Source organism: Bos indicus x Bos taurus, chromosome 5 (assembly GCF_003369695.1).
Source record: "Bos indicus x Bos taurus breed Angus x Brahman F1 hybrid chromosome 5, Bos_hybrid_MaternalHap_v2.0, whole genome shotgun sequence".
Classification (NCBI taxonomy): domain Eukaryota; kingdom Metazoa; phylum Chordata; class Mammalia; order Artiodactyla; family Bovidae; genus Bos; species Bos indicus x Bos taurus.
The window spans coordinates 838628-865343 of record NC_040080.1 but is presented as its reverse complement, the minus strand read 5'-3'; the positions used below and the strand labels follow the sequence as shown (position 1 = coordinate 865343).

Sequence of the window (26716 nt, the reverse complement as noted above, 5' to 3'; positions counted from 1 at the left end):
CGCCTTCAGAAACGTTACAATCCAAGCTCGTTATTTTAAATCTGACTTGAAAGATAAAAACATAATCTTTGGACAACGACTATCTTAGCCTCTTTAGAAAGGCTTTTAGAAATTACAAAACAAGACGCCTGAGAGCCAGTGCATTAGCCCCGGGCCCTGGGTAGCTGGAGAGACCTGTCCTTGGAGGACGGGCTGGGCACGTCCTCTGGGATAAGCCACTGAGGTTTTCCTCCAATCGAGGCTGAGGCTGGCATCAAGACGTGCAACACAGAGGAAGTGACTGCGCAGCACACACGGCCACAAAGTCGTCTCTAGTGGACGAAGCCTGCAAACCTCCCCACATCTATCTGAAACAGCACAATGTTAAAGTTTTCAACTCGAAGTCATTTTGAAAGTGAAAAGCTACACGACTTCCAAGGTTCACTTATGTCTCGGAGCACGTTTTGTGAATTCTCCCCACTGATAGTGAGATGGGCCAGCCAGGCTTGGCGCCCAGGAGGGCGGCAGCGGTCAGGCTCCGCCCAGAGCTTTCAGACGCCACTCGAGCCTATGAAGGCTCGTGACACGGCTCGGAAAACGAAGAGAAAGCCTTTCCTTGACCAAAGCCGTTAGAAACGTCAGTGCAAACACACGTGCAAACTGGAAACACGTGTGCAGCTGGCAGGGCTCGAGTCCTGCTGACGGCGTGTGGCTGGTGACTGGTGACGAAGCTCCCACCCGCTGCCCGTGGCTGTGAGGGACACTGACCCGTTGGGGAGCTGCAGGCGGGCAGAGTGAGCACTGGACGCTCCCTGGGAGCAGGCCCCCCTCGTTCCCCAGAGAGGCCTCCTCTCCCCTCAACCTGGGGCCCCACAGGGGCTCTCGTGCTGACCTGATACCCGAGCTGCCGGCATCTGCCTCTGCCTCCACCTGGGCAGGGGACCCGCACTGCCCTGGAGCCGCCCCGCCCTCCATGGAGGACACCCCTCCCTCCGTGGAGGACGCCCCTCCCAAGGCCCCTACTCGGCAGCAGGCCAAGACGATGGCCGCCCCCACCCCAGGCCTGGGCACTCCTGCCAGGGCAGCTGCCCCCAGCACACAGGCCCTGAACCCGGCGGCACCCACTGTGCCCACACTGCCTGCACCAGCCACGAGGGGGGCTCGTCTTAGGGGCGCCTCGCTCCTCCTCCCAAAGATGACGCTATGGCTCAGGGCTCTGAGTTTGCCAGCGCGGCTCACAGACGTATCCCGGGTGTCCACAGCCTCACAGATGGCGGGGATCACGGCAGAAGGTGCTCAGGTGACCCAGTGCAAACCATCACCCCACCAGCTGTGGGCCCCTCATGGGCCGCGGACTCCAAGCCTCGGTGTTCTCATCCGTCAGGCGGGAACAGACAGAACTGTGCCCGCCATCTGGCGGCCCACAGAGCAGGTGCTGGCCAGGGACGCTGGGGCCTGCCCTCGGGGTCGACACACTAGACCGACCTCCCCGCAGTCACTGGCTCTGGGGCCTGCCCTCGGGGTCGACACACTAGACCGACCTCCCCGCGGTCACTGGCTCTGGGGCCAGCCCTTGGGGTTGACACACTAGACTGACTTCCCCGTGGTCCCTGGCTCGGGGGTCTGCCCTCGGGGACCACACACTAGACTGACTTCCCCGCGGTCCCTGGCTCGGGGGTCTGCCCTCAGGGACCACACACGAGACCGACTTCCCTGCGGTCACTGGCTCTGGGGCCTGCCCTAGGGGTCGACACACTAGACTAACCATCCCCGCGGTCACTGGTTGCTAACACACCACTCAGCTGCTCGGGAGAAACATTCCGGGAACATCTGGAATAAATGACGTGTTCGCGGCATAAACGAACGCAGAGCCTCAGGACGCACCAGCGTGAAACCTGGCATCTGGAGTCCCACTTGAGGGAACTCACGACGCACAGATCAGCATGGGCCCTGCCCAGGGCACCCCACGCCACCATCCATGCCCCGGGCACTGACCTCCCATGAGATGCTTCCAAACCAAAGCTACACATGGACCAGGGACCCGGCCTGGCGCCTCACTCGACACCGTGCCGCCGTCTCTCCCGAGTCAGGGTGCCCCCACCCAACTCGAGCGTGACCTCGTCATCCAGCCTCAGCTGCAGTGGTCCCGGCAGCCCCTACCCCTCTGGGGAGGGAGAGGACCCAGTCCTGAGCCGCGAAGACAGAGCCTCACCCTGAGACTAGACCGCAGTGTGGCAGCGGGAGGCAGACACCCCCTTGAGGCCCACGGCCACGCCCTCCTGACTGTTTGGGCCCCCACTGCTCAAGAAAACCAACCTGGAAACTGAAGACCTGCCTGCAAGGCTCCCCGCTGACCATGGGAAGGTCCCAGCTGCCACCCCTCCGGCCTGCCCCACATCTCCTCATCAGGGTTTCCAGGGGAAACCCCGTGAGCATCAAATGACAACTAAGACGTTGAGAAACCACTGCCCTTTCAGGTGTGATGGACGATACTGCGTGATTTCCGTCCCAGGACCGTGTTCCCAAGCATGTTCCTGCAGTCCTTCACACGCGGCCGTCTCCGCGGTCTGCACCGACCACTGTTCACAGACACCCCCAGCGCTGATGTCTGTCGCCTCACAGGGGGCACCCCCACCCGTGCCGCTGGCCAGCCACCTCCACCACACTGCTCCTCCCACACGTCCCTTCCAGCCGGCCCCACTCAGACCACTGTGCTGGCTTCCTCTAACGTGGGCCCAGCCCCAGAAGCAGCATGAGGGGCCCGCAGGGACACCCGCATAGCGGGAGAGCTCAGAGAAGCTGCTCTGTGGATAGTAAACCAACCTGGTGACCCGTTCTCCCCCAAGAAGGGAGACGCACGCCCTCACCCTGAGGGGCAGCGGGGGGCAGCAGAGGTGGCTGGCAGGAGGGGCCGCCCTGCACCCTGAGAACCCCGAGGGCACAGGGGAGCACAGCCAAGGAGTCCAGCGAGACCCGGCTGCCAAAGGCCCCCGGGAGAAGGGCTACTAGGAACCAAACCCACAGGCAGGGCCAGTGTGCTGATGGCAGGGAGGCCCTGGACTCTACCGTCCAAGCGTGAGTCCCGCCCCCGAGCAGGGACACTCCAGAGCCTGCAGCTGGCACACGGCCCCCCAGGCAGAGGGCACCACGAGGGGCCCCGCCCCACCACACGGCCACCTTCTCCCAACAGAGAAAGCTTAGGGATCCAGGTCCTACCCGCTGCTCCTCAGGCAGCTGGACCCCAGGACACCACTGGAACAGAGCAGCCCACCCGCCCACAGGCACCACAGAGTCACGGCATCACCGCAGAATACGGCAGGGCCGCAGGCCAGCACACACCCGCAGAGGCCACGGCCCTGTTCAAAGGGTGAGCAGCAGGACGGCTTTCGACGTCCTTTCATGAACCGCTTTGTTGTTCTTATTTGGACAAAGTGGTAAAAATTCAGAAAAACCACACACAGCTGCTAAGAGCCGTGCAGGGAGGGAGCCTGACCCCACGGCCTGTGCTGCTGCCTGAAACACCCAAGTCCCAAGTGAGGCGAGAAGGGCAGAAGGGGGGGACCCTCCACCCGCCCGAAGGGCACCTGAAGGGCACCTCCAGGAGCCCAGGCTGAGCCCGGGGCTGTCCCCAGGGAGGGGCCCCCACGGCGCGCGTCCCACCCACAGGGGCATGGGGCCACTGGAGGGCCCTGCTACCTTACACGCCCTGGGAGGGGGGCTGAGACAGTCCTCCCCCCGAGCAGCCTTGCCGGGTTACCCGGCACCTGCTGGGAGACTCTGCTCCACGTTCCCACCCCAGCACACGGCCGTGCCTGCCGGCACACCGACCCTTCACCCTCCAACCGCCCTGCAAGGCTGTGGACAACCTGAACCGCGCTCGAGAAACAAATCTCATTTCACCCCCAACGTTTTTAAGTGGCCAAACTCGGCGCAGACAGGACGAGACCCCGGCCTCAGCCCGGAGCGTCTCCGAGCGCTTACCTTCCTCCGCGGCCTCCTGCCCCCGCGGAGCACCGTCCTCTTCCGAGCCTGCAGTACCTGACTCCACGGCCGGGGGCTGGCTGTGCTGCTGGCTCAGCTTGCTCCGCAGGACAGCAATCTCCTTCTTCAGCAGCTTGGCCCGCTTGCTCCGCGACCCGCTGGACTTCATGGCGCACGTGAGGTCCAGCATGTCCAGCAGCTCCCTCAGCTGCTCCTCCAGGACCATGTGGGCCCTGTTGGCCGGGTTCAGCAACCTGTCCACTGGAGGCAGAGACACGGCCATCAGCCGCCACATGGGCGCCGCCCACCTGAGACCCTCACCAGGGGCCCCAGGGCCCGCCTCGCATGGCGCCTGCTGGCTGGGTGCCACTGGCAGACACGGGGGCCGGGGCCGCGCCCGGGGACGCTGAGCTCTCCCACCGAGACCAGGTGCCCAGGCAAAGAAGGGCCGGAAAGAGGTCCAGACCAGCCAGGGGTGCCAGCTCGGGGCCAGTGCATCTGAGCCCAAGTCACAGTCCCAGGTGGCTATGTGGCTTTTTTTAACTGGGCTGCAAAGTTCACAGGTAATCCTGTGTTTGGGGCATATTTATAAGAAAAATCCTTAACGAATTCTCAATTTCAGCCAAACACCAAAACGTATAAAGTGACTACCCTGAGTCAGTGAGAGGCGGCTAAGAAACTAAAGGAGTCTACAGAACCCCCTGCAGACAGACCTGGGACAAAAAGCACGGCAGCGCGGCCATCAGTCAAGGAGACGCCCTTGCTCCACCGGCAAACCTCTCCCTAAAGCGCCCACCTCATTACGAGAAGAGCAAGAAGCCAGTGCAGGGAATCGAGTAACAGCGCGTCCTAACAGGACGCCACAGATGGGAAGGCTCACAGCAAGAAATCCTATCTCATCCGAAAGCCTTGTAGCATCTGGCCTGCCCTCGGGCAGAGGACACCGTGGGGAGGGGCCCGGGGCTGCCCAAACGCAGAGGGGACACAAGTGCGCTTCTCGCCCCAGTCCATCCTTCGTGAAAACCTGGGCGCGGAAATGGATGCAGAGACTCACAGTGACGCGCCCGGCTGTTTCCTGCACGGCTGGCGCCCCTTCCCGACCCCGAGCGCTCAGGTGGGGGAGGGGATAGGACCTGGGAGAGCCAGCGCACACAGGACGTCCCTCTGGAGGCCGCCTCGTGAGGTAGGCAGACCCCAGCAGGGAGGGCCTGCACCTGTTCCCTACTCCCTCGCCAGGGGCTTCCTCTGCCACAGGACGTCCTCACAGGCCCCCAGGCCCACCTGAGCACACGGCCCGAGCGACACTGCTCCCTGGTCTGTATCAGGGCGACCTGCTGTCCCACTCGGGCCACGGCTCATGTGTCTCTCAAGTGGGCACCTGAAACGTGGATGCTCTCAGCAGAGATGTGCTGAGTGTAAGATACACACCACACGGCAAACAGAGAAGAAGCCAGTGAAAGCGACCCTCTATGATTCCTGTGTCACTTACACATTAAAATCACCATACTCAGGCATACTAGGTTGAAGATACGACGTGAACACAAGTCCTCACGAGGCTCCTAGGAAACCTCAAGCCAGCGTGCAGCTCGCATCCCGCCTCCTGAGCCTGCACTCCAGCATCAGGGAAAATGCCCCCCCACCCGCTCCTGGATGGCCGTGCTCACCCTCGTCCCAGGAGAAAGGCCGCCGGGGGCTGGGGGCGGCCGCTCGGGCAGGTGCATCCCCGAGGCCTCGTCGAAGCCGACACTGTCCGCCTGGCGCCGGGCCTGCCTGAGCACCACACCGCCCTGGTCGCGCAGCCGCACGGCGGCCCGGTAGAACACCGTGTCCTTGGCGTTGTACTTCATGCAGTTGTCCACGATGAGGTCAAAGTCCTCTTCCAGCTCCCTGAGTGTCCGGTACCCCTGTGCTTCTAGCCGCTTCCGCATTGTGGCAAAGTCCATGGGGCGTTTGATGTGATCCAGATAATCCGGGACCTGATTTCAGGGAACAAAGCAACTGTTTACAGACACGACCAGAGTCACACACTCCACATAACCAGGACACCCGTCATGTACACACACACACAGGCGCACTCCAGGCTCACGCAGCACCGCGGGGCAGCCCAGGTCCTCTGGCCAGACACGCACGCACTGGGAGGGGTCGTTCCACATCCCCTGGGCCACTGCAGACCCGAGGGAGGCCGGCACAGGAGGCCAGGACACCTACCTCCTTCAGGCTCACTGGCTGGGCGAATATGCGGGCCGGGTCCTTCTCCTGCAGCTGGTCGAGCACCGAGCGCAGCAGCACAGTGAGCGGGGTCAGCCGCAGCTCCAAGGCCATCTGCTCCACCTTCACCTGGGGGCCAGGGCACCAGGGCTCAGCGCCCGAGGGGACACTCCCTCTGAGGAGCCACCTCCCACCTCGAGGGCGCAGCACCGTCCAGGGGCCAACGGAGGTCCACATTAAAGGCGCAAGCGGTACCCTCCTCCTGCTCACACCTCCTGGGACCCGCTGGACACCACCACGATCCCACCCCAGCCAGTCTTCTTCACGGCAGAGATGGGTATCACCCCTAAAGCCACCAGCACCCCTCACCAGAGAGGACCACTCAGAGGAAGCTGGGGCAAGGACTGCGGGGCCCAGCGCAAGCTGCCCCTTCCCGGGGCGCCCCGCCCCTTCCCGGGGCGCCCCGCTCCCGCAGCCTCACCTGCTCCCGCTTGAGCTTCTCGCGCTTGCGCAGAAGCTCGATGAGCAGGCGCGCGCGCTCCAAGTCATGCCGCAGCCGCTGCCAGTACTTGAGCTTCTCTTTGGCAGCTTGAATCTCCTCGTCGTTCTCTCTCTGAGAAGAAGAATGGAGTCGACCTTGTCCCTGACACAGACACGCAAGGGGAGGGCTCCGCGGCTCAGCCCCTCGCCTCCTCCCGGGACAAGCTCGCCTGTAGCTGGTTCATCTCCAGGCCAGCGCTGCGGCGAGGGGTGGGGCCGGGCAGGGAGAGCGCGCGGCCAGGGCGCCCAGCGCTTCCGCCTGCACCCCACCGCCAGTGCCCGCATCCCCGGCCTCGCTCCCCTCCCTCCCCGAGCTCTGCCCAGGACCTGGGGTCCTCAGAGCCTCCTGGAGGGGCTCAGGGCTGCCTGCCCCCAGCTCCCGGGGCCCACCCTCCCACCGCCGCACCTGCTGGCCGCTCAGCACACCTGAAGACTATCCCACCACAGCTCCTCCCACAACCCCCACTAAGCCTCCAGGCGGGAGTCTGGGGCCCTCCCGGTCAAGGCCACCCGGAAGCCGAGTCCGACCTCACGCACGAGGCTCCCCTTCCCTGCCGCCGCTGCCACCATGGACCTGCTCCGGCTGCAGCGGCGCAGGCACCGCTTTCCAGAACGCTCCGCACAAGCCTCAGGCCCTCTTCTCTCCTCAGCCTCTTCTGCCCCTTGGGGCCCACCCCATCCGGAGTGAGCTGTAACAGCACAGCCATGTGGCTGCGTCCGCGGCCCCCAACCCCTATCCCAGTGCAAACCCTGAACCCTGGCAGCAGGAAGCACTCTGCTCTGAGAGGATCGACCCTAAGGCTGACGCTGCGTTCCAGGACCTCAGGGTCTGAAGGCGAAAAACCCGTGGCCAGAGTTGCAAGGCCCCTCTCGCTTTACTGGGGAAGGCAGCAGAGGGGCCCACCCAGGAGGCCGGGCGCAGGGACTGAGCCGGGCCTGAGCCTCCCCTCCACCGGCATCCTCCAGCTCTACTGGATTCCAATCACCGGCTTGTTTTTACGTTATTTGAAATTCTCAGGCATCAAACAGGAGTTAACAGTAACATCAGCTGTTTAAACAAGGCCAGTAAATACATTAAACAATGGGTTCAGAAAACCAAATTCCCCGAGAGCATCTGAAATGATCTTGTTCGTCAGTTTGAAACAGACACTGAAAACATCAGCTCATGTGGTGCCCCACATGAGACAGAGGACAGCATTAAGTCCCCAGAAACCCGATGCCCACCTGCTGTGCCGACCACTGGCTGCAAGACCACAGGCCCTGCCTCCGACACAGTGCCCCCGCCAAGCAGGAAGCTGCAGGGAGGACGTGACCAAGCCCCACGCCTCTTGTGTACAGAAGGGCCTGCCTTTCTGACTCCACATGAGCAGTCTTTAATTGATGCTGCTGCTGCTGCTAAGTCTCTCCAGTCGTGTCCGACTCTGTGCGTCCCCATAGACGGCAGCCCACCAGGCTCCACCGTCCCTGGGATTCTCCAGGCAAGAACACTGGAGTGGGTTGCCATTTCCTTCTCCAGTGCATGAAAGTGAAAAGTGAAAGTGAAGTCGCTCAGTCGTGTCCGACTCTCAGTGACCCCATGGACTGCAGCCTACCAGGCTTCTCCATCCATGGGATTTTCCAGGCAAGAGTACTGGAGTGGGGTGCCATTGCCTTCTCCACTTTAATTGCTACGTGAAACCAATCCTGGAAGGTTGCATATACTGGGGGAGTACTACAGTCATTTCTGGTTTCAAACAGCTATCAAGAGAGCTCTGAGAAGACTGCAACCCAGCCATCGTTCACCCGTGGAAGGAGGGGAACACACCCAGTGCCTAGAAGTGAGACGGACAGAACCCCCTCACCCCAAAAGGTCAACACCAACTGGGTCAGACCAGCACCCCAGCTGCGGACAGAGCAGACCAGCTCTGCAGCGTGAGGACCCCGCACACCAGGCCGACTCCCAGGACACGAGCAAGGGTGGGAGACGCTGAGGGACGGCCGTCTCGCCCCGCCCCGCCCAACCAGCAGCAGCAGCAGTGCGGACAGCAAGAGGCCCTGCCCCAGCTCAGCAGGACAACCAGCTGTCCGAAAGCCCCCGGAAAGCGAATGGGGGACGCCCTCCCACCACAGGACGCATCAGGGGGATCTGGCGGACGTGAGCACTCGAGGGCGGGTGGGACAGGAGCCGCACCCTCACGCCCAGCAGGCCCCCAGCCTGCTCTGCAGGATGGAACCACCACGGGAACCTACAGAGGCCAGGGTTCCATGGGCCCAGGAGAGACCACCGAGGGGCCAGACCACCAAGGAGGCAGGGGCCAGGAGCGCCCAGCAACCGCAGCGCCTCATCCCGTCCAGCCCAGCTCATCCCATCTGTCCGTCCGTCCCTGACTGGAAGGTCTGCCATGAGAGAGAAGGGCTGCACCTAGCCTCTCCCAGGGCCCAGCTCAGGGCAGATGCCCAGACACACAGACTAGTGAGTCAGGTTAAACTCTGATACCAAACATTTTTCAAGTTTCAAAAATCATCAAAATCACACCAAGCGTTCGACAGTCCATGTGGAACATGAACGGGTTGCCCCCAAAAGCCAACTTTCACTAGGATGGGTGGGAAGCCAGAGGTAGTGCAGCCCTCCCACCTAGCCCGCGATGGGGAGCTCCCGGCCATGCCAGGCTGGCGGGGGGCAGGCAGACCCCCAACCCGTGGCCCTGCCCACACAGGCTGCACCACTGAGCTCACCACCACCGAGGCAGGACTGGCCCCTGGTCAAGCCCAGCTGCACCTCCCGTCTGAGTCTCTGTGGCTCCTTGCAACTCCTTCAGCCAAGAGGACCGGCCCTTCTGTTTCCTGTGCGTGGACTCTCCTGTCATTACGAATTCCCCATGCGTAGCAGGACGTGAGAAGAACATGACTGCTCTCAAACCCACATGCTGACCCTGGGAATGCGTGCTCCCCTGAGGTGCAGGCAGGCCCCTCACGCACCCCAACCTCGGCCCAGGTCCCGCTCCCCACTCGATTCCCCACGCCAGCCCAGCCCCAGACCAGACTCCCAGCTCTGCTCTCTCTGCACCTCCCACTGCTCCGCCGTCACCGGGCTGAGGACAAAGGCCCCGTCCGGCCTCCCTGCTCCCATCTCGAGATGCCCTCTGCCTAACTCACCAGCCCCAAGGTCCAGCACCCTCTCCGAGCACCCAAAGGCCCTGTGGGCTCTGCCCTGCCCTCCTTCCTGGAGCTCCTGAGGCAGCACCAAGCCAAACAGCCACCCTCAGTCCCCAAGGTTCCAGCCCTGCAGCCCCAAGGACGCTCCCCCAGCCCACAGCCAGCCCTCACAGCCCACAGGCCCAGGTCCTGACACAGCCCTGACGGAGACAGAACCCCGTGTCCAGTGGGGAGAAGGAGAGCACACGGCCTCCCCAAGAAAGGCCCAGGGGGGCAGAAGGCTCAGGACGAGCATCCCCGCCCCAGGGCGGGCAGCAGGACTCAGCCGTCAGCAGTCCTGCCGCCGCACGGAGCCGGCAGGAGGCGGGAGCCGAGCACCTGGCCCTGTCAGCCCCTCTGTACGCGTCCAGGGCGGCTCCAGCCTGGTGCGTGGGGCTCAGCCTCCCCAGCGGGCGGGGGGGCAGTGTTGGTGAGCCTGCACATCTGTGCCCGTCTCGGGGGAGGGGACTCAGACGGCACTGCAGGCACCAGGACCGCCGGGCGGGGGGACCTGACCTGCCTGTCACACCCCGGGAGCGGCAGGTCCAGGGAGCGGCCCCGCGGCCGTGTGCCACCTCCTTCCCTGGAGATAGAGGAGGGTCAGGGGCACGGCCCACCCCACAGTCGCCCAGAAACGTCACACTCCTCTGGATTTCAAAAAGCATTAGAGAGATAGCAGAATCCAAGCTTCTCTTTTTAAACGAGCATTCATGTGTGTGCAATGCTGAATGACCTGCCATCAGCTCTGCAGGCCTAAGGAGGTGAAGGCCTAAGGAGGTGAAGAGGTAGAGCTCCGTCCAGGCCGGGCAGCACACAGCCTGGGACTCGCACAGGAACCACGGGAAGAAGGCACACCGAGCGGGGAAGCGGCGGCTCTGGGGACCACGCGAACGAACGGGCGGCCGCCGTCACCCGCCGTGGGACCAGCGACGGGAGCCTCCAGCCAGGCAGCCCTGCCCGACTGGAACTCGGCAGAGGGCTCCCACACCAGGGAAGTCCCCGCCAGCCCAGGGGCACCGTGACCCCTGCACCCCCTCGGGCATCGTGGCTCACGGAGCCTTCCGGACAACGTGCTGGGCGGCCCTGCTGCACGCGGGCAGTGGGAAGAGCAGAGTCCGCTCAGCCCTGAGGCCCGCCCTCAGCTCCAGCAGCGGCCAAGCCCCATTTATCTGTGACAGCTCATGAAGTCGGTGTCTCCCTTCCTAAACCCACCTTTCAGAAAAGGACTCTGAACGTCAGCCGGCCTGTGAACCTGCGTCAGCTACTGAGAGGAAGGCGCACGTCCCGCCCCGGCTGCCCCTCCTGCGCACTGGTCCCTGCCAGAGGCCCCGGCACACCCACCCCCTGCTCAGCTGGCAGAGGCTCCCCCGCGCGCCCCCAGTGGGCGGGGCCAGGAAAGGCCAGCACAGAGCGGGGCTGAGGGGCACCTCGGACGGAGGCTCCGCCTGCCGCCCCGGCCGAATGCCGCCTCCCGGCCCCGGCGGGCCACGTACCTGCTGCGAGCTCCTGTGGGACTGCAGGCTGGACTGGAGTCTGCGCAGCAGCGGGGCTCCGTTCCTGGACAGCCTCTTGAGGAGCCAGTAGCTGTGGGCGCGCTCGACAAACTGCTTCTTCCGCTGAATGGCCACCTGATTTGCAATCCTATTTAATCTAGAACATGGAAAAACTCGGGGTTTAGCTATGAAGCAGGACGTGGACACGTTATCACGGAAACTAGAAACAACAGCGTTACAGTTAACAAACCGTGTGCGGCCCCCGCCTGTCCCCCGCCCCCCCCCACCACCACCTGCCTCCTGGCCCCGTCTGTCTGCGGGCCGCGACCTGCCACTGCCACTCAGCTCACGCGTCCAGGGACCCCGGGTGCCCCCCGCTCCGAGCCCTCAGCTCACGCATCCAGGGACCCCGGGTGTCCCCCACTCCGAGCCCTCAGCTCATGTGTCCAGGGACCCCAGGTGTCCCCCCTCCGAGCCCTCAGCTCACGCATCCAGGGACCCCGGGGTGTCCCCGCCTCGGAGCCCTCAGCTCCTGCGTCCAAGGACCCCGGGGTGTCCCCCCCTCCGAGCCCTCAGCTCATGCGTCCAGGGACCCCGGGTGTCCCCCCCTCCGAGCCCTCAGCTCATGCGTCCAGGGACCCCGGGTGTCCCCCCCTCCGAGCCCTCAGCTCATGCGTCCAGGGACCCCGGGTGTCCCCACCTTCGAGCCCTCAGCTCAGGCATCCAAGGACCCCCAGTGTCCCTCCCTCCAAGCCCTCAGCTCAGGCATCCAAGGACCCCGGGTGTCCCCCCCTCCAAGCCCTCAGCTCACGCGTCCAGGGACCCCGGGTGTCCCCCATTCTGAGCCCTCAGCTCACGCGTCCAAGGACCCTGGGTGTCCCTTCCTCCGAGCCCTCAGCTCATGCGTCCAGGGACCCCAGGTGTCCCCACCTCCAAGCCCTCAGCTCATGCATCCAAGGACCCCGAGTGTCCCTCCCTCCAAGCCCTCAGCTCAATCCGTCCAGGGACCCCGGGTGTCCCTCCCTCCGAGCCCTCGGCTCAGGCGTCCAAGGACCCCGGGTGTCCCCCACTCCGAGCCCTCAGCTCATGTGTCCAGGGACCCCAGGTGTCCCCCATTCTGAGCCCTCAGCTCACGCGTCCAAGGACCCTGGGTATCCCCCCCTCCGAGCCCTCAGCTCATGTGTCCAGGGACCCCGGGTGTCCCCCCCTCCAAGCCCTCAGCTCACGCGTCCAGGGACCCCGGGTGTCCCTTCCTCTGAGCCCTCAGCTCACGCGTCCAGGGATCCCGGGTATCCCCCACCCTAAGCCACGCATGCTCACGCACCAACCTCCCCCAGGTGGGAGCGGCCCTGCAGGATGGCTCCTCTCAGGGGGCCCCGGTCCCCGCCAGACAAAAAGCAATGGGACAGCTGGAGGCAGAAGCTGCTGGGGGTGGGGTCAGCTCCTCGTCACAAAAGTAAGCACAAGCGTCTCCAGGCCTCGTGGCAAGACCATCGTTTCAGAGACTGTAAAACTCGAAGGATTTTAAGAACACTCAAGGGCACACCAAGGGCTTCACACCCTCCAGGCTGGGTTCTGGCCCCTGCCTCTGCCCGTCCTGGGAACCGCGCCTCCTGAAGACAACAAATGCAGGCTGAGGACCAAACTCCAATGGGACCAGGAGGCTTCCTTCCGGTACACAGGACATCAACATTTCAGGGCGGAGATAAAGGAATTTTAAAAGGACATCTTCTGAGGAGTGTGATTCCTAATTCATATGTAACTGTGCTGACACCCTCGGCTCCGCTGAGTCCAGAGCCACAACGCTCCTTGGCTCCGCTGAGTCCAAACCCACAACGCTCCTCGTCATTAAGGCAGTGGCTGCAGCTCAAGCCTCGGGGCTGAAGGCCAAGTGCCGCTCAGGATGGCCCTGCCCGGGGCCTCTTCTGGCGGCCGAGGAATCCAGCGAGGGGCAGCTCCACCCAGGCACAGCGGCCCGGGCAGAGAGCGAGCCCCAGCCCAGCGCGTCCACAGGCCCGCCCGGTTACACGGTGCCGGCTCCAGCGGCAGCCAGAGCATCCCCACAGCCCCTCCACGGCTCCAGCAGAAGGCACTGGGGACCCTGGGCCCCCGCTCTGCAGAGAGGCTGTGTCTGTCCTGGGCACCTAGCAGGCGCCCTTCTGCTGAGACCTGTCCTCACCCTGTGACTGCCACCTGACTCAGGACCAGCAAAGAGCAGGCAGCTTCACACACAGAGCGCACGCAGACGTGTGCTCTCTCACATGCTCGGCTCCTGCAACGGTGAAGGGTGGCACCAGTAAAAGGTGGACTCGGCGTGCAACACCGACTGAGGCCACCAGGGAGGAACATGAGGCAGGCACAAGAGTGTGGGAAAACCTCGGCAAAACCAGAACCGTGCTAGCTGAAAAGACTAGCAAAGAAGCAAACGGGAGCAGAAAGCAACTAACAGTGAGCCTTGTGCCTTTAAAACAGCACTGTTCACAACAGCCAAGACACGGAGACAACCTCAATGCCCGTCAACAGGAATGGCAGAGAAGATGGGGTGTGTGAGAAACAGCCACAAAAAAAGAAGGAAATAATGACACAGTAGCAACAGGGATGGGGTGTGTGTGTGTGTGAGAGAGAGAGAGAGAGAGAGGGAGAAAGAGGGGGAATATCACTCGGCCATTAAAAGAAGGAAATAATGACACAGTGGAGACTCCCAGGACAGCGGCGCCTGGGGGGCTGCCGTCTCTGGGGTCGCACAGAGTCGGACGCGACTGAAGCGACTCAGCAGCAGCGCACAGATGGACCTGGAGACGGTCACGCCGAGTGAGCCAAATCAAAGACAAACACTGTATCGCTTATGCGTGCAATCCAAATGGCACAGATCAGCTTACGTACAAAACAGAGACCCACAGGCTTGGCTTAGAGACCAGACTTACAGTGACCAGGGGACAGGGTTGGGGAGAGATGAATCAGGAGTTTGGGATTAATATATACACAGAACTGTACGTAAAACACATAAACAACAAGTGGCTACTACGCAGCATAGGGAATTATAGTCCACGTCCCGTAATAAACCACAATGGAAAAGAATATGAAAAAAACAACCGTGTAACTGTGTCACTCTGCAACACACCAGAAATTTGACACTGTTCAGTCACTAACTCTCTGCAACCCCGTGGCCTTGCTGCAGCAAGCCAGGATTCCCCGTCCTTCACTGTCTCCCGGCGTTTGCTCAAACTCACGTCCACTGAGTCAGTGATGCCATCCAACCATCTCGTCCTCTGTCACCCCCTTCTCCTCCTCCCCTCAATCTTTCCCAGCATCAGGGTCTTTTCCAATGAGTCAGCTCTTCGCATCAGGTGGCCAAAGTATTGGAGCTTCAGCATGAGTCCTTCCAATGAAGCAGAAACTAACACTTTCTAAATCAATCAACCATACTTCGATTAAAAAAAAAAAAAGTATCATGAAAACTGAGATGCCAAACAAACCTGTAGAAAAATGTAACTGGCCAAATCTGAATTATGAAAAAACAGAAGAAAACTGAAATACATTCCTTTAACAATTACTCTAGAAACTGAATGAACCGTTTAAAAGTTTTCTTACCACCCCCAAAAGAAATAAAAGGAACCCATTTTTCAGAGGAGGTTCACTATCAGAAAAGAAACTCAGGCCAACCCAGCCCCGCACTGACTGCAGGAAGGCGAGGACAGGCGTCCAGTCCTCCGGGTGGGCGTCCCGACCAGGCGGGACAGGGGGGTCAGGCCAGACGCCACACGCACAGACACACCCCAGGGCCTGGGGTCCACGGCCACGTGCAGGAGGCCAGTGGTCTAGAGACCGAAGTCCCAGAAGCACCACTCACACAGCGGAGACCAGACTGCGACCCCCCCGACAAAAGAAAAGGGGCCCTCGCACCCTGCGATTTGCTCCTGGCGCACTGGGAGGTGCCCCTCGAGAGCAGCCCCCCCAGGACCCCCGCCAGGGCTACGCTCACCACACAAGTGGGCACACCAACCATGAAGGAAGACGGTCACAAGACACGCGTGAGTGACAGCAAGGCCAGAAGTGGAGGCACCAGTGAGGAGGACAAAAAGGGACACGCAGGTCACCCCCAAACCAACCTGAAATCCCAAGAGCCTGACGGATGACCGGGGGCACACAGGAGGCAGGCAGGCACGGCGCACAGGCTGGCCGCACAGACACCCCCGGGGCTGGGTGGGTGTGAGTCTCGGGGAGGAGGTGTTTCATGGACGAAGCGGGCAAAGCAGGCAAACGGCTGCACGGACGCCGGTGCGTGAGCACGAGGGACGACAAGCCTGCGACGCCTCGCCTCGGAGCCATCCTGACCCGGGAGGCCAGCAGTCCAGGCCCCAGAGGTCCCGTCAGTGCCAAGGCTGCGGGGCAGGGGGCAGGAGCGGAGGGATAGCTGCAAAGCTTTCAGAAGAAAACCTCGAGGCCCTCAGGAAATGAACGGTTAAGTAAGATGTGACATATACAAGCCATAAAATAGATCAAAAATACACATTAAAGGCAGCCGGTGATCCCTGTGGCGGGGCTGCCCGCTCTCGCCCGTCAAACCCACTCGGGCTAGCAAAAAAGAAGACAGGAAAACCCGAAGGAGGGAAAGTCCGCCCAAACCGTCACCTCACACACGACGTCCAGAGAACCTAAGGGAGGGTGCAACGCACAACACCAACGTAAAGCCCTGGATCTCACCAGCACCCAGACACGCCGAGAGAGCACTGTTTCTAAGACTGAGGTTTCCATGGACGTTTTTATGGAGAAAACCGTGAACTTTCAACAGACGCTGGAAAGGTCGTAGTGAGCAAAAGGTGAGCCACGCCCGGGTCAGGCTGAAGGCAGGCATGGAGCCGGGCTTCCGAGACGCACATCTCGGGGATGGGGGGCCCTCAGAGCGGTCTCCAGGTCAGGGGTGCAGGGACAGACCAGTGATGGCCCTGCCCGCCAGCGGGAAGGACAGGTGTGTGGGCTGAGGACCACAGGGTCAGACGCCGCGTCCTCAGACCAGACAGACACACGCTGTCCAGACACACCCACTCCAGGGCCGCAGGCACGGCCCAGGCACGGCGAGGCTCTGAAGCGTGCTGTTAGCTGCGCTGCCAAGGCCCCGGGGGACGTCCAGGACTGGGGTGTGCTTCCAAGTGACCCAAAGGAAGGAGCGGGCGAGGGGGCCAGCCCAGTGCTCCCGAAGCTGGGGTATGGGGGTGGCGCTTCCAGCCTCACAAACATCCAGCCTTGACAAGGGCTTTTAAAGATGTAAAGAGCAGGGACGCCGAGGGGGAGACATGCGCTGAGCACCAGCAAACTGCCTGCCAACCACAGGCCAAACCAGGGAGAGACCCGGGACCGCGGGGCACGGAGACCAACCCTGCTGACAAGGCCCAGGCCTGCGCCAGGGGCCTGCGGTCAGAGGGCAGCACTCAAGGCCTGCCCATGCCCGCAGCGGGAGAGCAGCCCACCCCGGCAGGAAGAACGGAAAGGCAGGCCTGAGAGGGACCCAGCCCCATCCACTCCAAGCGGCTGCTGCGACCGCGGCCGGGCTGGTGGGCCTGGAGGCGCCTCAGGAACAAGCGTCAGTCACCGTTTTTTACTACATTTGATAAATCCCTGTCAGCGTCTCTTTTTTTTTTAACTTTCTATATTAAAGTCATGAAAAACAGGGAGAAAACAGCATTAAAAACCATCCCCTGGGACTTCCCGGCAGTCCACTGGCTGAGACTCCACACGCGGGGGCCGAGGTCAGGGACCCCTCAGGCCGCAATCACGAGCCCAAATGCCGCAACTGCAGAGCCCGCGCAGCCAGATTCGTTACTTGGTTTTTTAAACACACCATCCCTCCTCACACACACAGACGCGGAAGCAGGGCCCAGGCCGCCCCGCCGGCATCTCAGGGAGCAGGGCCACCTTCCCTTCCCAGCCACAACAGGCCCTGCGCTTTCAGAACAGCTCAGTCGGAGATCAGGGGACGCAAGAGAAGCCCCCCCACCAGACCCAAAAAGCCCAGAGTCAGCCTCTGGAGGGGCGCAGCTCTGGGCCTTGCTGGTTCCTGGGGCGCCCCCTGCCTGACGGCACAGATCACGGCCGGGACCCCAGGAGCCTGTGCGCGCCTCCCAGCGGGACCCCCACCCCCCAGCCAGGCAGCTGCCTGCGCCAGGCGCCGCCCCTCACAGCCCAAGCAGGCGCGTGACAGCCAGCTGCTCAGAGCCCCCTTTCCTGAGAAACCCCACCAGCGGTGATGCCCCCAGATGCCCACCTCAGCACCCAGGCCCGCTAGGCAGACCCTCCGAAAACCGCACCTCCCTCCATGGCGCTGAGAGGAGAAGAGAACCCCATGGGGTGGGCACGCCCTTCAGCCCTCACAGGGAGGCACAGGCAATCTAAGGGTGACCCCGATCCCGGGGAGGCCAAGCGGGACTCCCGGCCGCAGGCAAGAAGGCGCCCCGGGAGGCCAGCCCCCGCCTGGGTGGTGCCCAGGGGCACATGGTCTGCCCCCGGGACAGCACACTGGTGAGCCATCAGTGAGAGGGGCCTCTGGCTAAGGGGGTGAGGGGAGACGTCTCTCCTCCTACTTCTGCAAGCTTTTATAAACCTGAAGTTATCTCAGAGAAAAACTCGAAACTAATACAGGACGAGACGCGGCGGGATGCCGAGGCCGGTCTCCACGTGCGCCGGGCCCGCCCCACGGTCCACTCCAGGCAGCGACCCCAAGCACAGCACAGAGGAAAACGCCCACGTGTGCCTGCCCCCCTCTGCAAAGCAGACACGGGAGCCGTGAGCAGGGACTGCCAGACCCCAGTCCTCGGCAGATGCCCTAGGGGCCAGGCTCCCTCTGCGCCTCCAGGATGCCCGGCCCACCAGAGGTCCACACGCCTGAGGCACACGGGACGCGCCCCGCTGAACCCCGCTCGGCGCTTGCTTCAGCCCCAGAAACACGGGGGCCTGCGGGAGGCGCTCAGAGATGCCCAAGACATGGCACAGCCACCATGAGGCGCCAGGCACCCCACACTGGGCTTCACTGACTCACAGTGCCCACGGGCTGGCCTGTGCCCAGACCCCACCCCACCCCTGAAGGCCCTTGGGGGCAGAGCCTGGAGCTGGCCGCCAGCCCCCATACCCCACCCCAAATTCAAGTACCGGGAAACCAGCGAAGTCACGGGAGGGTCAGCAGACACGTGGCACCCACGTGGCGCGGTCCCCCAGCCGTGCACTCGCCCAGCGGGGCAGCCGGCTCCCCACACCATGGCCACCGTTCAACCCGCATTCCCGACCTGGGCTCTGTCAACAGCCCCTCCCCAAGGACCCAGTGGGGGGCTGCCTGGCGACACTCACACGCATGGGGCACCCAGAGCCGTGCTCCCACCTGCGGGGGCCACGAGGCTCCCCCGTTGACCCAGGCCACAGCCCATCAGAACTTCAGAAATCGTAGTAAAACTAGCTGCTAGAAAAGAATGCAGGCAAGACTAAGGCCCACACTCCTCGCTACTACATTCAACGAGCATTAAGTGTGTGAGCCCAGCGACCCGAGCCCCCACCGTCCAGCCGGCCCCCCTGGGGTTTCAGCCGCGTCCTCGGAGGGATGAGACGCCGAGCCCCCACCCTGGCAAGGGCCCTGTCAGGGATCGTAAGGCAGCGTCCACAGTAAGCAGCAGTGCGTAAACCACCAGGGCGGCCACGTGGGCCTGCCGTGGCCCCTCCCCACGCCCAGAGCAGCAGCCAGGGCACCCACAGCGGCCTGCAGCTCTGCAGGAGCCTCACTCAGCCAGTGACCCCAGAGACCCAGAAGCTCCAATCCCACACACGCCTTCTCGGAGCCTGCGCCCTGCCGTGACTGCCTCTACCGCCCTCTGCCCTCGCGCACAAGGCAGAGGAAGCGGACGAGGAAACAGAGGCTCCAAGGAGAACAGCGGCCCCGAGGACAAGGGCCGCTTCACCAGAAGGGCGGCACCAGCTCAGGAGGGAGAGAGGAGGGCGAGCGACAGCTCTCTCTCCTTTCCACCTGACCTCACGGGTCTTCCCCAACTTCAAACGTGTCGCCTCTCCATCAGGGAGAAAGTCACTCTAACTGAAGAGCAGGAGAGGGAGGGGACAAGCGGGCAGACGGGCACAGCTCCCGCGCTCGCTGCAGGCTGGGCCCTCACGGCAACAGGAGCGGGAGGCCACGAGGGCCACCCAGGGCAGCGCTCGGCGTTCCCGAAAGAGCCAATGCCATGCCTGGCCGCGCAAGGAGCAGCCACAGGGCTGAGCCTGCACAGCCAGCCAGGCTGACCGCAGGCCTGGGGCCCTCGGACAGGAGGGAGCACATGCTCAGGGCACCCACACCTCTGTTCTGGGGTCTGTTACTAGACAAAAAAAGCGACCTTTGTAGTGTAAATATGCTGCAAGATGAGAAAAACTAAACCATCTGCCTCTTGTTGAGAACAGATGACGGTCTCAAAATTAGTGTGTCTGAACTATCTTTTTCATTTGCAAACAACTTTTTAAACCACGCAAACTACAGAAGCACTCACAGTCCCTGCCACCACCGCCAGCCTTCTCACAGCCAACCCTCCCCTCAGCCGAGTGAGGGGCCCCTCCTCTTCTGAGACCTCAGAGCCCCTCGTGCAGCCAGCGCCTGAGCCAGCTCTGACGGGTGGTTTACGTCCTGGCGGCAGCTCTGTCCTGCGGCTGTGGAGAGCGCGGGGTTACACCCTCACTGACCCCCTCTGGGGCCTGGATCCTAAGGCCGCACCGCGGACCACAGCTTCAGGAAGAGAGCAGTGGTCGTGAGCTTGGGCATCCCAGCCGCCCCAACACCCTACACGCTGGCCTGACGTCAGGGTCTCCGGAGACGCTGGGCAACAGCGACGGCGAGGCCCACGGCCACACACACTCGCCCAGGTGCATCGCTGGGGGGGGGCAGCACAAGGGCCTGTCGCTCCTCCGCTCGGCCCCCATCAGGCGGCACCTCCGACCCCAGGAGCCCGCGCTTCCCCGCCGCGTGCCTGCCCCTCAGGCGGACGGACAGACAGGCAGGCAGTGGGCACCACGTGGGACTGGACAGAGGGCAGCACCTGGCTCCTGGCTTCTCAATTTATAAAGTCACAACTTTTATTTACTTTGATTTTAGTAAACCTGAAAACTTTGGGGTCTTAAACAGAACTTCTTGATACAAATCCTATACTTTCCAACCCTCAGGAAGAAACGCAAGTGAAGTCAAAGTGAATTCGCTCAGTCCTGTCTTTCTGCAACCCCATGGATTCCTGAATACCAGGCTCCTCCGTCCATGGGATTTTCCAGGCAAGGGTACTGAAGTGAGTTGCCATTTCCTTCTCCAAACGCAAGTGAAACTGTCTTAAAAGTCAGACCGACTTATTTGCAAAGAGACGCTTGGTTTTACCAGAAGTCTTCTCCAGATAAGAAGAATGAGAAGTGCTTTCTATTCACTGTCTGAATTTACTGTTATCTACGTACTTTTCTCCTCTTGGACACTCCTAACAAACACCCAGGAAGTGCCTGTTCCTCTAGCACAAGGCAGGACTTGCGAGGCCACGCCTACCACCCCGGCCACCCTGCCGCAGCCCCCTGAACCGCTCTCCCTGCCTTTCTGCCGCTCAACACTAGAGCCTGTGTTTAAGTCTTTCCCAAACCACACGGTGCTCACAAGTCTGCTAAGAAATTCCCCAAGCCACTTACCTGGTGTTCCCAACAAGAGCATTTTTAAATCCAATGAAATAAAAACAGGAAGTCAGTAGCAAGAGAGATAAGCAGAAGGCGGAGAGTTTAGAGACGGGGGTGGCCGGTGGGATCCTGACCCACCACCGGGACCACTCTAGAAAGAGAACCCCACGCTGACCAGGCAACGCTCATCTGAGAGAAAAGGCTGGGAAACCAGACAGCCCGTGCCCCGACAGGAATGAAGCCAGGATCTCCCGCCAGGGTCCCCGTCAGCCCCACTCTCATCTCCACCGTGTCTGCCTCACCCAGCCACACTGCCTAAGTTCAGCAAGTTAAACATCCCACAAGGGGACTCCCTGGTGGTCCAGCGGGTGGGAGTCCGCCTCCCAGTGCAAGGAACACGGGGTCAGTTGCTGGCTGGGGACCTGGGCCCCCACATGCTGCAGGGCAACGGAGCCTGCACGCTCGGGGCCACACGCCACAGAGGATCCCGTGCACCGCAGTTAAGACCCGACGCAGCCGGATAAATAAATGCGTGCGTTTTTTCAGTCCCAAGATCCCCAAATGCTGCTGCGAGCACGGTGAGGAAGGCAGAGAGGGCAGCGAATCCTGGGCGCCCGAGGCGGGGCTGCGGCTGGGCGGGCTCGGCCCCGGGCTTCGAGGAGACCAGACGCACACACACCCCCGCCTCAGACCCGAGTCTCTGACAACAGCCACGCTCCCGCCAAGTGCAGCGGGAACAAGGCCCCGTCAGAGGGGCCGTCAGGGCCGAGCAGACGGCACGTGGCGGGCCCGCACAGACCCTGCGCCCCCTCGCAGCGCTCACCTCTGCGGGGGGATGTAGGGCGCGCACACAGGCGGCAGGGCCGTGCAGGGCTCCCGGGCCGTCTTCTTGGCCTTCTTGGCTTTCTTCCTGACCTTGGAGGTGGACCTGACCGCTTTGACCGAACTCTCCTTCCGACAGACGCCGTTTTTCATCTCCACGTCCCCGTAAATGTTCAGAGGCCTGCGGGTGCAGCCGGGGGGCGTGTGGACGTCACAGTAAGCGGTCTTCCTGACGGAGAAGGTGGCGGCGCCGCCGGCCAGCTCGCGCACGGGCTCCATCTTCATGTAGAGGCCGGCGCGCTGGGCGCACGTCACGTGGAAGGCGGTGTAGCAGTTGGCCTTGTGGCACTGGATGCAGGCGCCCACGCCCTTCTGCTTGCAGAGGTAGCAGGTCAGCTTCCAGCGCGCGGGCGGGATGTTCCGCACGCCGTCGATGGGCTCGATGAACACGGTGTTGGCGAAGCCCACCTCGGGGATCCACAGGGCGCACACCACGTGGCCCCAGCGGTCGTCGTCCGTCTTCTTGAAGGCGCCACCCTTGTTGGGGCAGAGCACGCAGTCGGCCGGCCGGGCCCGGGACTGCAGGCAGTGGCGGCAGAGCCACTGGCCCTCGGGGATGTAGGGCACGCCGTAGCACTCCTGGTGCACGGCCAGGTTGCACATGTCACAGAAGAGGATCGCGTTGCTGTTCTGGCACTCGCCGTCCATGCACACGCAGCACACCGCGTCCTCGTCGATCAGGCACTGCTGCTCCCCCTGCTTCTGCTTCTCGCAGTGTGAGGCCTTCTCGAAGCGGTCCATGAGGAACTCGAACACGCTCTGCGACACGGCCGACACGCAGTCGCCCCTGCGCTTCTCGTTGACGATCTCCAGCCAGGCGTAGTCCTCCTCGTCCATGTCGTACTCCACCTCGTTGTCCAGCTCCTCGGCAGACTTCTCCACGAACTTGTAGTACACGGGGGGCCGCCGCGGCGCCGACGGGGGGCTGTACTCCACCACCCGCACCTTGGGCTCGGGGAGGGCGCTGGCGGAGGCCGGTGCGCCATGGGCGCTGGGCGGGGCGTCGCCTTTCTTCTTGACCCGGTTGTTCTTGTGCCGCTTAGTTCTCAAGCACACGGGCGGCCGCTCGCTGTTCTCCTTGTTGCTGTTGCACTCGCTCATCTCCTGGGCCGTGAGGTCATCTTCCAGGATGATCTCCAGGGGGTCGAAGATGCTGATCCTGTGCAAGCGCCCCTCGATCTCGATCTCCACCATCCTCTGGGCTTGCGCGTAGGTCAGGGTCTCTCGTGTGGGGGAGTGCTTGGTGCTGCCAGGGGAGGAAGGGTGCCTCGCTGCAGCGCGATGACCTCGGCCTTTCCTCCTCATTTGGCACTGACTCCCTGAAACAGACAGACAACACGTGAGCGCCACGCAGAAGACAGGAGAGGCGAAAACCACCAAGCGCACATGGGTAGAACTAACCACCTGGCACTAAATCCAAGCAGACGTCCCAGCTAACCCACCCCTGAGGCTTCCAAAACCACGCATCCGGGACTCACGGAGGTATGACAACCACCACCTACAGCCACTGCTCCCCGCCAAGGACTCCCGGGACCAGAGGAGAGGCAGGCAGTCAGGAGGGCCCCCAGAGGCACACACGGGGACGAGTCCTTCCAGAATGCTGACGCCCACTGCTCACTGGTCACCCTGGATCCACACCCCTCAGGAGTTGGGGTCGCAGTCCCAAGCCCAAGACAGTACGTGCACAGAGCTGCACTCCTGCAGGCTCTGCCCGCTGTCTGACCCCCACTGCTACCCAGGAGAGAGCCCTCAGCCCGTCACTGTCTCCACGAACACACCCTCCACAACCCACAACCGTGTTGAGGCAAAGGCCACCGGCCGCGCCGGGACCCAAGAGGGCAGCCCCATACTGGCCTGGGCAGGCTTCTCAGAAGTGGCGACTGCACGCCAGCCACCTGCCTGCCCCTCGGGGGCCTTCTCGGCTGCTGGCTTGACCACAGTGCTGGGCCATCATCCCGTCACAGTGAGGGCAACCCGGAGACCCCTTCGCCACCCACAGAGTGCTCCTCCCCTCTACCGGGTGCAGCACAGGCTCAGGCGACTTAAGCCTTGGCCACGGAGACTTTCAAGCACTTGCTCTTGTCAGACATCTGCCATCGGCCACCAGCAAGTTCTACTTCCAGTCTCCCTTTCCTGACGATCCCTGACTCTGGTCCACCACCCGCCAAGCAGGGTGACACCTTAGGAACTGATGACAATGCCCTCTCCCCACTCCAAACCACCACACGCCACTGACAGGAATCAGAGTGATGCTGACGAGACTGGCCGACACACATGCCAGGTGGAGCCTGAGGCCCCCCGCTGGACAAGGCCCCCCGCTGGACAAAGCCCTGGGGAGTCGGCCAGGAAAAGCCGCCATGCGGCGGCCTGCACTGTCACACCTGAGAGGAAATCGCAGCAGACCCGAAATGCATTCCTTGAGACAGGTCTTTCTGACTGTGGTTTTCCTTCTCTTTTGTCAAACAGAAACGTTTATGTGAAATCTGACAAGAACGCCCTACAAAGGGGAGCCTGAGAGCCACCACGGGCAAACCAACCCTAACCCCCTGCATCTCCACGTCCCAGGGGCCCACAGCCCTGGATTCCTGGGGTGCAGTCAGCCAAGCTGCGCCCCAGCTGCCCTGGCCCTGCCAGCCCTTCTTGGGGAGAGGGCAAGTCCCCCTGCTGTCAGCACCACAGCCTGCGGAGGGCCCCCAGTGCAGCCTCAGGGGTCCTCTGGGGTGGGGCAGAAGCCACAGTTGGTTACTCAGCAGACGAAAGGCAAACGTGTAATTTTCTCCTCCAGAGCACAGTACCAACAGCACTAACCATAACCGGCTCTTCAAAACCCACACGCTCCTGAAGTGACTGAGGCTTTGTTATCTGGCCACTTGCTATAAGAAGGACAGCAGTTACTGCTCATGGCAGCTCTGCAATTTGAAAGCTCGATGGTGACAGGGACAGAAGGCGCTGGTCACTCTGCAGACCACCTCACCAGCCCACCATTCCCCTACACCCCAGGCTCCAAACCTCCAACCTCCGTCCACCTGGAGCTTCCGTGCAGGACAAAGGTTCCCACGTGGAGACTATCGGCAGCCCCTCCAGACCCTTCTGATAAATGCCCCTTGAAAAGCCGTGTGGCCACAAGAGAGGAACGCGGCACCCAGGGCCGGTTCACCTTCCAACACCGCCTTTCCCGCCTGGCCCTAGGAAAGCCACGAACACCCTCGCGCAGGGGCGGCACGCAGCGCCGCCCCCGCGACCCTTCTCCGCCGGTGGGCGGCTCCTCCAGCGGGGCCCGCCTGCAGCGCGTGCCCCGTAAATTACAACCAGGTCACTTCTTCCTGGGGGCCCGGAGGCCGCCCGCAGCGGGCGCGGGAGGGGGCGGCCGCCCGGGTCCGCGCGGCCCTGGAACAGGAAGTTTCCCGTCCGGGCTCAACAAGCCCAGCGCGTCCGTTACATAACGCGACCCTCGGGCAAACGCTCGGCCGGAGAAGCCGAGCCCCCGGGCCGCCCCCACCTCGCCGGGCGGCCGGGCAGGAGGCGCGGCGGGCAGGGCGGCCCCGGCGCCTCCACAGCCCGGCCTCCCTGCCCGTCCAGCCTCCCGCCCGCCGGCCTCGCCTCCCTCCCTGTCGAGCTCCCAAGCCGCCCGGGCTCTCTCTCCCCGGCCCAGCCTCCCACCCAGGCCTCGCAGCCTCCCGATCGGACCTCCGGGCCTCCCCGTCGGCCGGCCTCCCTCCCTGCCGGCCGCTCAGCCTCTCAACCCGGCCCGCCCTCACTCCCTGGCCTTGCAGCCTCCCGACCGGACCCAGGGCCTCCCCGCCTCGCCAGACCGACCTCCCCGCCGGCCCCCCGGCCTCTCAACCCGGCCGGCCTCCCTCGCCGTCCAGCCTCCCGCCCGCCGGCCTCGCCTCCCTCCCTGTCGAGTTCCCAAGCCGCCCGGCCTCCCTCCCCGGTCCCCCGGCCTGCCGACCCGGCCTCCCTCCCGGGCCTCCGGGCCGCCCTCCCTCCCCGCCTCGCCAGGCCGGCCTCCCGCCCGCCGGCCCCGGCCTCCCCGCCGCTGCCCCCACATCGCGGCCTCCCCCGGCCCCGCCGCCCGCGGACAATGCGTCGCCGCGGCGGCCCCAAACATGGCGGCGGCCCCAGCACCGAGAGGCCGGCGGCGGCGGCGGCGGCCCGCGGGCGAGGCGGCGGCCCCGGCCCCGGCCCGCCCGGCGCACTCACCTTCGGGGCCGCGGCCGCGGGAGCCGGGCGGCGGGCGCGGGGGCCGGCGCGGCCGAGGCGGCGCTAATGGCGCCCGCGGCTCCTCCGCCAACGGCCGCGCAGGCCCGGCCCGCCGCCGCTCTGGGCGCGGGCTCCTGGCGGCGGCGGCCCGGCCCGGCTCGGCGCGGCGGCCGCGGGCTCGCGGGCGGCGGCTCGCGCGGGCGGCGGGGCCGAGCGGAGGCCCGGCGCGGGAGCCCGGCCGGCGGGCGGCGGGCGGCGGCAGCGGCGGGGCGGCGGGGCGCTGGCGCGGGGCTGCTCGGACGCCAGGGCCGGCTTGCTCGCCCGCTCGCTCCCCAGCGAAGCAAACAATGCGGCGAGCGCTCCGCCCGGCGCGCTGCGTGCGAGACGCGCCCCGCCCGCCGCCGCCATGACGCGCGGCCGCCGCCGGGGGAGGGGACGGAGGGCAGGGCCGCGCGCCGACGCTCGGGCGGGGGCACCGGAGGGGCGCGGGCTTCAGGAGAGGGGGCGTCGGGCGGGCGACGGGGATCGGAAACCGGCTGTGGGGGGCATCTGAGGGGCGCGGGCTTCACGAGAGGGGGCGTCGAGAGGGG

At 63.6% G+C, this 26716-nt stretch overlaps 1 protein-coding gene across 1 annotated transcript in view; it reads right to left on the bottom strand.

The window, feature by feature from the left end:
* BRD1 (bromodomain containing 1) overlaps positions 1–26168 on the bottom strand; it is a 35203-nt gene extending 9035 nt beyond the window's left edge. The window contains 8 exon segments of the mRNA XM_027540476.1: positions 3961–4221; positions 5625–5660; positions 5663–5936; positions 6169–6297; positions 6650–6781; positions 11376–11532; positions 21865–23242; positions 26127–26168. Coding sequence (XP_027396277.1) covers positions 3961–4221; positions 5625–5660; positions 5663–5936; positions 6169–6297; positions 6650–6781; positions 11376–11532; positions 21865–23228 — 2353 coding nt within the window. The 5' untranslated portion in view covers positions 23229–23242; positions 26127–26168.
* Between the last annotated feature and the right edge of the window lie 548 nt (positions 26169–26716).